The sequence below is a fragment of the Acipenser ruthenus genome, chromosome 9 (genome assembly GCF_902713425.1).
Source record: "Acipenser ruthenus chromosome 9, fAciRut3.2 maternal haplotype, whole genome shotgun sequence".
Taxonomy (NCBI): Eukaryota; Metazoa; Chordata; class Actinopteri; order Acipenseriformes; family Acipenseridae; genus Acipenser; species Acipenser ruthenus.
In genome coordinates this window covers 47,415,359-47,427,464 of record NC_081197.1, presented here as the reverse complement: position 1 = coordinate 47,427,464, position 12,106 = coordinate 47,415,359, and the positions used below count along the sequence as shown (strand labels likewise).

Below are 12,106 nucleotides of genomic sequence, written 5' to 3'. Positions count from 1 at the left end.
TTGGTATCACATTTAATACCACATTCCATTAGAGATTAATTAACCTTTTACCTCCTAACATTCTTTAAAGGAATTACAGCTAAAGAAATTATTTCCCAATCCTGGTCCTGGGGGACCCCTGTGTCTGCTGGTTTTCATTCCAACTGAGTTCTCAATTACTTAATCAAACCCTTAATTGAACTAATAATGTTCTTAATGAGACCTTTTTAATTGTTCTCAGCTCCTAAAAAGTTGCCGATTTCAAGTTACTTATAAAATTGTATAGTTAACTTGAAATCTCCAACTGTTTAGAAGCTGAAAACAGTTAAAAGGTCTAATTAAGCTAGTGAATAGTTCAATTAAGGGTCCAATTAAGTAATTGAGAAATCAGTTGGAATGAAAACCAGCAGGACACAGGGGTCCCCCAGGACCAGGATTGGGAAACCCTGCCCTAAACCATACCTGTCGAGCATTTCCTTTTGCTATGCTGGTCTCACATGTGTATTTTTCAAAGAAATACATATAATAGCAAACATCTATTTTTATTTTACTTCTTTAGGGTCCACCCAATGTTAAATATCCCGCCGGCACCCTGGCCCTTTAACTCTTTTTACTCAGGCACTGTGAGAGACAGCCCTGCTTGCGGTACACTGTTGGAAAGAGGAGATCCAGAGCTTTAAACCAAATTATATCAAGTATCATATTAGGTAAAAAATATATATGTTTGCTTGATTTTCAGATACATTACAAACTATATTTTTTGCGTTTTTTTTTTTTTTTTAAATTAATTGTATGTTGTATTTATTATATTTTATTTATTTATAACTTGAGTTAAGCTCTTTATACTGTAATTGAGTATTTAGGAAATCTTGGCCAACCTGTCCAGTCATTCAATGCTACCAATGAGAGAGTAACTTCAAATTACATTCTGTCAAAGAACTTTGACTTCAGTTCTAGTTGCCTTCCATAATGTAGGCTAAATCAATCTTTATATTTGTAAAAGCCAACATTATGTAGTACACAGCAGTGAGTAAGCAGATCATGGAATAATCTGGCTCTCACTTTTGTAAAAATCTTTCCTATGTTACATAAAAAGTGTTTTATTACGGCATGTTTGCCATAATAAGGTAGCATGACCTAATTGTAATGTTAGTGTTTTAATGTGCCCCTTTTTCAACAGAGGGTCACAGTCATTTCTAAGAAATTCAGCAAAGTGGGAAATTCTATACAGCAACGCAGAAGACTTTACATGTAGCTGACAGATTGGTAAACGACTCCATCAATAATATAATTCCAGATGGCAATGTTAAACATCAGCACTGGAGGAGAAACAAACCCTCAACAGCACATACCAGTAAGGTTAATATAGTGATTTATGTCTGTTACTTTAGACACTATTCACCATGGTTTGTATATTAAACTTCCATGGCTCATTAGGTTTCAGAAATGTGTGAAGTTTTAAGTTCTATAGAAAAAGTACACCACAAGTTTAACTTAACAGTGCTAACTATTAAGTGGGTACACTTTCCAACCTTTCACTTCCAGGTTCTCGATACTGAAGATAATAAATTTATTACCCTTAATATCTGTAACTGACGAGAGATCTGCTCTTCCCAGACTGATGAAGATATGCATGTATAACAAATCCTTCCCCAGAGGAAATGTAATGTCTGGTGTATGGCAAGAGAGAGAAGAGAGCTGCCTTGTCTACAAGTTAATCGTGTATTTGTAATTGGGCTTTTGTTGAGATTTGTTTCCTGCTTTGTGTTCATTTCTGGAATGTGATTGGTGACCATGAATAACTGCTGAAAAAATAAATAAACACTGAAAAGGAAATATTGAAAATAAACTGTGAAGAAACCTTTCTTGTACATAAACTTATGAAAATGCGTCATAATGAGAATATGCTGCTGAAATTACAGGCTATACGAGTGAGGCATCACCTTTAACACAAGTTTCCAACAGTCCTGCTGCTTGTGTCCTATTTCACAACCAGCTTGGACGGAGATAAAAGAGGAACATGGTCATGAATTAGGTCAGTGATTAAGCTGTGATTTTAAACAAGGATTTTCTGCTTTTCAATTTTTGAAACAAGAAAACATCCCCAATTCTAAAGATCTGTGGGTTGTCAAGCCATTTTGTTGTTACTGATTCTTTAAGAGCTCTCTGAATGAGGTTTCAAGGTTGATTAGCTTTTAGAAAATGGGCGAGCATTGACAGCCTGAAAGATGTCCTCTTTTATTACAGTATGTTCTTCTGTATTTAGGGTATATTCGTACATTTACACCTCTCAATTACAGTAAACAGGCCAGTTATCTAAGATATTGATTTAGCCATACTGTAATTGAAAAGGAAAGGGACCCAGCTTGAAATTGGAATAATTCTAAGCTTTTCTGGGTCAGTGTGAACACTAGATTCCTGAGGGGAGACCACCAACCTGTATAGCATAGATACACTACCTATACAGTGGGCTTAGTTAAAGGGCTTGGACAAATGTAACATTGTTTGTGACTTGTGACATTCAAAACAGGATCATAATTTATAATCCTATTACATTCCCATTTTGCAAATACACACCCACCTGATGTATAAATATGAGTTAAGGTTATACACAATAAATAAACAAACAAATAAATAAATAAATAAATAAATAAATAAATAAATAAATAAATAAATACATAAAAACAAATGTGTGTTTGTATTATGTAGCCTGTTTAAACAACTCTGGGGCTACAGAACATTAGTGACTGTCCAAGGAGTGAATATAGTATCTGTACCCCTTCAATGTTTTCCTATTCAAATTTGTTTGGACCTCTAGGAAACTTACAGAATTTCTAGAGAATAACCGGTATCTATAAAAACTCTATAGAACTTTATAGAATTATTATAGAACATTTTCATATGGGTAACCATTTTGACCATTGGCTGTCCTGTTACACACAAGCTTAAATCTTAAAAAAGTGTTAAGAAAAATCTCCAATTCATTGTTTCCATGTTCTATGCCAGCTGCCTACAGGAATATGTGAACATGCAGCGATTTGTATTGAATTAGCCGAGTGCTTAAGGCTTAAATTTAAATTTTAAAGATACATGTGTCTCTATGTATGGCAGCGTTTAAAAAATGAGGAGCTATTCTAAAAATATCAGATTTTAAAAAAATATAATCCTATCCTGTTCTCACCAACTAGCACAGGCTTCCTCATAACAATTAACGGGGGGGGGGGGGGGGGGGGGTCTTATCAGTAAAAATAAAATTGGCTACATATTATAAAGGTGAATCTCTTATAAAAGTAAAAGCATAGCAAGTGTAATGAAGCATGTTTAAGCAGGTAAGTATAGTATAACCATGGAAAAAGTATGGGAAAACTACATATTTTTGGTGCAATTTGCTATGGTAAACTTTTATAAGGGATTGGACAGGTAAATATTAATAACATGTACTGCTACAGTACTGTATATGCTATGATACTTTTATACAGCAGGGCTTTATTTTGGACAACAAAGGTTAAGGCACTGGTGTGCTGATAGAGATGACTCTCTGTCATCTTTATCAGCACATCATATAACAGTGCTAGCAAGATTTCTCTCCGGTGAAAATGGCTTTTCCTCCAGAGCTTTCTCAGAGGTTGCTAATTTTCCAAGCCGTTATATATATATATATATATATATATATATATATATATATATATATATATATATATATATATATATATATAGCGGTGGCGGAACTGGAGAGCCAATCCTGTCTGGACGGCAGCAGCACCCTCCCAAATAGGGGGTCACGGAGTAAGAGAGCAGCAGGGATTGGAGGGGTGCTAGAAAAGAGGAGAAGTCAGCTTTTCTTAATGAAAAACAGGGGAGGGATCCACTCTCTTGCGTCCAATCTCTACAGACAAACAGAACAGTGCTGTGAGATAATAAAAGAGAGAGAACTGGATTAGAGAGTGTGGCTGCAGCTGATAGCAGCTGAATATATAATAAGGGAGAATAGGGACTAGAGAGTGTGGCTACAGCTGATAGCAACCGAAAAGTCCTATAACAGAGCAGCCCTCAGTTGCCAGTTAACCAGTTCTGTGTTGGCAAATAAAATTGAGTTAGCCCCTTAATTCCTGTCTCGCTTTCCTCATTTCGGAGATTGCTACATTTTATATATATATATATATATATATATATACACACACACACACACACACACACATACAGTATATATACAGTGGCTCTAAAAAGTATTCACCTCCCTTGGACTTTTCCACATTTTATTGTGTTACAACATGGAATTGAAATGGATTTAATTAGGAGTTTTTGCCACTGATCAACATAAAAAAAGTCCATAATGTCAACGTGAAAAATCAAATCTACAAATTGTTCTAAATTAATTACAAATACAAAACAGAAAATTATTGATTGCATAAGTATTCACCCCCTTGAGTCAATATTTGGTAGAGGCACCTTTGGCAGCAATTACAGCCATGAGTCTGTTTGGATAAGTCTCTACCAGCTTTGCACATCTGTACACTGCAATGTCTCAGGTCTCTTGCAGACTTCAGCAGGTTTTCCGCCAAGATTTCTTTGTACTTTGCTGCATCCATTTTGCCCTCTATCTTCACGAGCTTTCCAGGCCCTGACGCAGAGAAGCATCCCCATAGCATGATGCTGCCACCACCACCATGTTTCACGGTAGGGATGGTGTTCTCAGGATGATGTGCAGTGTTAGGCTTGCGCCAAACATAGAGCTTAGCGTTGAGGCCAAACAGCTCTATTTTGGTCTCATCAGACTATAGAATCTTCTTCCACTTGGTCTCACAGTCTCTCACATGCCTCCTGGCAAACTCTAGCCGAGATCTGATGTTTTTTTCAACAATGGCTTTCTTTTTGCCACTCTCTCATAAAGGCCAGTTTTGTGAAGCACCCAGGCTATTGTTGCTGTATGCACAGTGTCTCCCAGCTCAGTCGTGGAAGTCTTTTAGAGTTGCCATAGGCCTCTTGGTGGCCTCCCTGACTAGTGCCCTTCTCGCCCGGATACTCAGTTTTTGAGGACGGCCTGTTCTAGACAGATTCACAGTTGTGCCATATTCTCTCCATTTCTTAATAATGGACTTTACTGTGCTCTGGGGGATAATCAGTACCTTGGAAATGTTCTTATATCCTACCCCTGATTGGTGCCTTTGAACCTTATTCCGGATTTGCTTTGAATGTTCCTTCGTCTTCATGATGTAGTTTTTGTTAGGAAATGTACTAACCAACTGTGGGACCTCCCAAAAACAGGTGTATTTAACCTGAAGTCATGTGAAACACCTTAATTGCACATAGGTGGACTCCATTCAACTAATTATGTGACTTCTAAAGACAATTGGTTGCACCAGAGCTTATTTAGGTGTGTCCTAGCAAAGGAGGTGAATACTTATTCAATCAATTATTTTCTGTTTTATATTTGTAATTAATTTAGAACAATTTGTAGATTTTATTTTTCACTTTGACATTATGGACTTTTTTGTGTTGATCAGTGGCTAAAACGCCTAATTAAATCCATTTCGATTCCATGTTGTAACACAATAAAATGTGGAAAAGTCCAAGGGGGGTGAATATTTTTGAGAGCCACTGTATGCAGTCATTGGAAATCCTGGCCTGTGATTGGTTAAAACCTCATCATAGGAGGACAATATATTGAACTATTGCCCTTTCATCCTTAAACTAACGGTCAATAGTCTCTGTCTGTCATGTGATTGGTTCACATCACTGTCAGTCCAGCCCCTTTTCAAAGGATCGCCTTTCTCCCCAAGATAAAATGGCTGAACACCGATTTACACTGAATACTGAACTACATAACATACTACAAAATAAAGATGCTCCAAACACTAAAATGGTAATTAAAACATCACTGTTTTCTGACTTTCTGAAATTCAAACAAATTCAACTCGATGAAAACAAATATGACAGCCGGGATATAAACTGGATTAAGCAGCAGTCGCAAACCTGACAGAGACGAAGAAAAACTTTGCTACTTATACAGTATGAACTTCAAAACATTTTCTGTTATTTATTTATTTACTTATGCTGTATCAGCTATATTTAAACACAATATATAAGTCAATATTTATTTATGTATGCTGTATCAGCTATATTTAAACTAAATATATAAAGTCGTATTTACTATCCAACCTTGCCTCAGGGAAGACTATTGTTACCTCCAGGGTGCGACTTCGGGCATTATAGCCCCCTGTCGGTAACAATAGTCTTCCCTGAGGTCAATAATTTTCTACTATAGTTCTCCTCTCCTGTCCATATTTACTATATGTGTATGTTTTAACAAAGATGCAGTGTACAAAAATGAAAACAATTATTTTTTGGAGGTACACAAGAGGTTTAAATGATTACAAAATAATTTATGTCAGGATATTTTGGACAAAAGCCCTTCTTCAGCTGTGTAGAAAGAAAAGTAAACAGTGCAGTAAACATGTTTTATATATAAGTTTGGGGGTGAACTACTGCAAGTGGAAACTTCATTAACAGTTGTGAATAAAATCAAAAGTAAAAGCTATACATTGGTTAGTTAAGATTTAACTGAAGACCTAATAGCTTTAATTTTAACAACTTTAAATGTGTCTCTCAGTGTTTAAGTGATATGAAACTTCATAAAAGACAAAGCATAAAGAATATGCTGCTGCACAAATCCTGGAAGTTTCTGTAAATTGTCATGCAGATTGTATACCATCAATCTTTAAAGCACTTCACACTGATGAGCTAATTACGTTATCATGTTTGATGTGTGCTCAGCAAAGTTGTAGAATTAATCAGCATAAGCACATTTTAGAAATACAGACATGCTTCTTGTTATTTATTAAATTCATTTTTTAACACATTCTTCTTTGCTTCTATAACACTGTTCTCCTGTCTACATGTCCCTGTTCCCCTGCAGTCAGAATTTTAATTTAAAAGTTCTTTAAATGTAATATTTTCCCAGAACTGAAATTCTGCAAAGATTCACTGATTGCTTTAATGAGATTATTAAAAATGTCTAGTATGCACTTTCCTACCTAGGACATGGATTTGAAAATATGTCTAATTCACCCATATTGTAAATATTAAATTAAATAGCATTGCATAGTTTCAAATCTTTAGTCCAAAAAGAAGCAGTGTAAGACGTTATTACACAATTCTGTTTTTCACTCTATACAGCAATACAGCATTGCTTATGTTATTAGTACCACAACAAAGTATTAGATTTGGTTTCATATTCATAAACATTTTCTAGACTGTTATAGGCTTCTTTAAAAAAAAGATGATGTACATCAGAGTTTTGTCAAATCACTGATAAAGGGATTAACTGAAGTGAAATGTCTCACTACTGGACTTCAAAAAACATTTTTGAACTGTTGGTAACACTTTTACATTTCTCCAACAACATTGTAACTACACTGTGAAGGTATGTGTGATTACATAGTAATTGCATTGTGAATACACAATCACATGTGTAAATATAGTGTAATTACCAAGAACACTAACTGCCTCCATCATTTCCATTCTGTACTTAAACATGTTGCTGCATTGCTGCAATGTGTTACTGCAGTACAATAACAGTGCAATTGGAGACAGTGTAAATGTTATACAGAAACATTCCATCCATATTTAACTAAGAACTTACAACTGTGATCAAACAGCCAAAGAAATTAAAGTCACCATAGAAAACACTGATAGCTCAGGTCCATTTAATATAGCATCCCCAAATGTTTTTGAAAGCTTGCATAATTCATCAATATTGCCTGCCTATAACGCTATGCAGTGAATGGAAAGTGACAGAAGCAATTACTATCATGAATTTTCCTTCTCAATGAGTCTGACTCAATTACTTCTCTCTGAAATGGATGTATCAAACAGATAGCTTGTTTGCATTTTAGATGAAATTGAACAAGTGTGCTGACATTTTGTGTTTAGAGGAATTTCTATAATTAAAAAGCTTCAGTTCACAGCCCATGCCTATACAAATCCATGGCAGAGACATGTAGGACTCTTAATTGAACTTCAGAGGGGCCTTGATGAACATATATTTATAGTTCATTATCTAGCATAGTCCAGTATGGACCAGATTTTTAAGCATTTAAGTCACTTTATTTACCTTTTATTTTACATTTTTTGTAATTCTATATATAACTCAAGGTCCACTTTCAAGTTGTTTGTTTCTAATTTTGAAACATTAAAAACAGAGTAAGTAGATTCAGATTGATTTATTTTTACGTTTTATTTACTGTTCCCTTTCCATAATGTTTCATATTGCGATTTTAATAGATTTTGTATATGTTTTTAATGATAAGTATTTTAAGGTGCTTTTCAGTTCTAGTTCCCTGCCATTGATGCATGTAACATAGTCCATCGTGTCTTTTTAGAGTCAGCACCATCTTTTGATCTGTTGTTAAGTCAAATTTCCTTTTGTTTTATTTCAGCACTGTTGTGTCCTTGATGGTGCTGATGCTTATTAATATAAGAACAAAATAGTATGTGAAAAAAAAAATGTAAGTAGGTTTAATAGTGGATTAGCTGTTTTCAACTACAGTATATTCTCTATCTTAAAAAAAAAAAAAAAAAAAAAAAAAAAAAAAAAAAGAATTAGCCTTAGCTGGACTAGTCGAGATGTCCAACACTTTTGGTGTCAGTATTTTTTCCTTTTAAAAAACTGGTCTGAAAATATTTAATCCATTGTGCAGTAAAACTATTGGAACACTTGAGTTAGTGCATAAGTGTGCCAAGTAAGTGAATGAGAAAGTACACTAAAGTGAGCACTAACACTCTAGGGTTAATTCTGAAAATTGCCAAGACGACAATATTTGGTTTAGAACTAATTAGCGGAGTAAGTGCCAAGTGTAACATAATAAGAAGTCATAAGCCTCCCAGAACTACTCTTTCACCTACAAGTATACTACAGAAGCTACAGAGCTTCCTGCTAATCTTGAAACTTCTTGTGTGCTTCTATAATTACTGAAATAATGCTTTTCTGTACAATATTTTATATAACTGAGCAACATGTCATACTGAACTATGTAAAGTAGAAAACTAAACAACAATGTAGGACACTGCAGCGAAATGTAAAACTATCCCTAGCACTCCCCACCTGTCCCAACAGTGCCCTTCAGAAAAACAGCAAATACAAGGCACTACAACATCAATAGATAACAGAATTAACTAGGACTTTCTTGTAATATATACATATGCAATACATATATAAACTACTGGGCAGACATATTTATACATTCTGATGTAAATACTGTGTACATTTACACAGTCATTTCCAAAAAGGATGTTATACCTTGCATGTCATGTACAAATAAAGAAAATTACTCTTTCACAAATCTTTAACTCATGCGTTATTTAAAGAATATATATCTATATATATATCTATATATCTATCTATATATATATATATATCTATCTATATATATATATATATATATATATATATATATAATTTGTTTTGATTAATTGAATTTAAATAAAATGTGCATAAATGCCACATTATATGTAAACTTTAAATCTGTTCTTAAACACATGCCTACACACACTCTTAAACACATGCCTACAGCAATTCCTATAATATTTTGGTAAATAATTCTTCCCTTCAGTAAACTGACATTGATAAACTTTGCTCAAACAAGCATAGCTGATTTAACACTAAACACATTATTATTATTATTTGTTTATTTAGCAGATGCCTTTATCTAAGGCGACTTACAGAGACTAAGGTGTGTGAACAATGCGTCAGCTGCAGAGTCACTTACAATTACATCTCACCCGAAAGACGGAGCACAAGGAGGTTAAATGACTTGCTCAGGGTCACACAATGAGACAGTGGCTGAGGTGGGATTTGAACTGAGGACCTCCTGGTTACAAGCCCTTTTCTTTAACCACTGGACCACACAGCGTCCTATGCACGGAAATGCACGGAAATGTCAAAGCTGTCACTTGTGCTAAAACATGGCACAGATGCTTGTTTTTGTTCTTTAGCTAGCTTCCAGGTCTTTGAATTCAAAGCCAATACTGCCATTTCATTGCAATGTTGTACTTACTGAATGACTGTGAAGACTCCCAGCTGACTGTTGTACAGATCCATTACTGAGAGTTTGTCGCAGCCTTGACTGAATTACTCCCTGCAAAATACTTTTTGTTTTTGTCACTTATTCCTCTCCAAGCCAAGTGTTTTGGGTTAGCATCCTCAGTAACACTGGTGGTAGATTTGCCCTGTGCAGCTGTGCTTCTCTGGATAAACTCAGGATAAATAGTAACACATTGGCTATTGCTGAGAGAGTCAATGGCAATTGCCCTAGGGAAGAGCAAACGAGTTTCTTCTGCTTCAGTAATCATGAACATCAAATTCCAGGCCACTGCCTCATCAGACAAGAGAGGGATCAATGTACAAACAGCTGTCCTCTGTTGCATGGTACAGCCAGCACACTAAAAACTTACAAAGCCATTAAAAAAAGGGAAACGACTAGATTCAAGCTGCTACTTTAATAAACAGAATATATTTATATATATATATATATATATATATATACACAGAGAACATAAAAAAACTACATTTGACTTGACGGTAACAGCTGATAATTCCGTAAAAGAAATTGTCAGGTAAGGTCGCCACTGTGCCCTTACCTGACCCATGTTCTGACAAGGCTTTCCAGCACATACGTCTTAACTGGTACAGTAGGTGGATTCACTTCAGACAACATGTGTAGTCACCACTGGGTAGGTCAGGTCAGGTCTAAAACCAGAACAGCCATGGTTGTTTTCATGTTGTCATAGAATTATATGTGAATTGGAAAAGCTAATTAGAAAAGTTAGAATCATAACACATCCGGAGTGAGACAAGTTATGTATTGTGTACTTTCCAAGTATACACATATTTACAACTATCATAACCATTTCAGCTTTTTTCTTTCTTTTTTGGGATTTTGTTTTTGTTTATGAAGGACACAAAAACATGTGTTTGATATGCTGGAAGAGAAATGTGATGTTTGTGTGGCACAGTAATGGAAAATCTTGATTGTATTTTTGGAAGGTGAATCCACCCACTAATCATCACATCATATCCAAGCACCATAAACTCTGTGTGGTTTGCATTCATGTCGCTTCTTTTTGTTTGGCCTCCAGTCATGCAAGACCAAACAGGGAGTCGGTCGTCTTTAGAGCCTGGAGGAAGGGCTACCCTCAGCCAAGGATTCCCTAAGGTTTCCTCCTACCAGCGAGTCGGGGTTTTTCCTTACCTGAGTGTCAAGCAGTTTGTATTTAGTTTCTGCAGGGTGCGTGGCAGACTGGAGAGGCCAGGTTCTCCATCGGTTCATTTCCTGTGCGGGGGCGGGCCCATGTTTCAATTGCTTACTTTCCATTAATCCTTTTCCTCTTTTGGGAGTAGGTAGCCACTACAGTTGTTGCATTAACAAGTCATCAGTTTCTTTTTTCCAGTCGTGGTTTTGCGGCTTTTGGGGGGAGGGGGCCCTACATGCCACTTCCTATCTGTGACACTAGACTACATGATGTCATCATGTTTTCACTAGTTGGCCAACATTGCGGATAGCTGTCAGCACCCACAGACAAGGTCTCCGGGCACGTTCATTATCATCATTAAATCGTCTGTTAAATTGTAATTTAAATCATCCATATTGCGGATTCTCCGTACTGAATGTACAGAACCCCTAAAGGTACATGGTGTCAAAATTAAAATGGGTGGCTACTATCTCATGCCTATGACTTACTATAATATCACATGCTCATGAGATAGTAGCCTCCCTTTTTAATTTTAGGGGTTCGGTAGTAATGATATCATTGAAAGGATACAAATGATATGTTACACAAACAAAAACATGAAACAGTTATGAGCGGTTATGTAGTACGGACAGCGCCTAAAAGGTGGTTGGCAGACTGCTTTGTGGAACTTTTACGAAGCATTCAAATCAACACCACTATTCAACAATGATAATCACACTGCTGAAGACATCACCAGTCAGTGCTATGGAACACATGCTGCTAGGAAACCAACAGAAAGTGAGGAACTAGGAACTTTGGAATTAATTTTCTATTCTGACAATCATGACATCATCCACATAATTTTTGAAAAAAAATAACAAGTTACTGTGCTGCGTTT

General features: G+C 35.8%; 1 protein-coding gene across 4 annotated transcripts in view; it reads right to left on the bottom strand.

The window, feature by feature from the left end:
• The window catches only part of LOC117971110 (FERM and PDZ domain-containing protein 4-like), a 112,712-nt gene extending 102,545 nt beyond the window's left edge, over nucleotides 1-10,167 (bottom strand). For 2 of the 4 annotated variants that reach the window (XM_059030133.1, XM_059030131.1), the window contains exon 1: nucleotides 10,035-10,167. In XM_059030133.1, coding sequence (XP_058886116.1) covers nucleotides 10,035-10,078 — 44 coding nt within the window. In that variant the 5' untranslated portion in view covers nucleotides 10,079-10,167. The remainder of the gene's footprint in view (nucleotides 1-10,034) is intronic. The other 2 variants (XM_059030130.1, XM_059030134.1) reach the window with 1 other exon arrangement.
• Nucleotides 10,168-12,106: the final 1,939 nt, after the last annotated feature.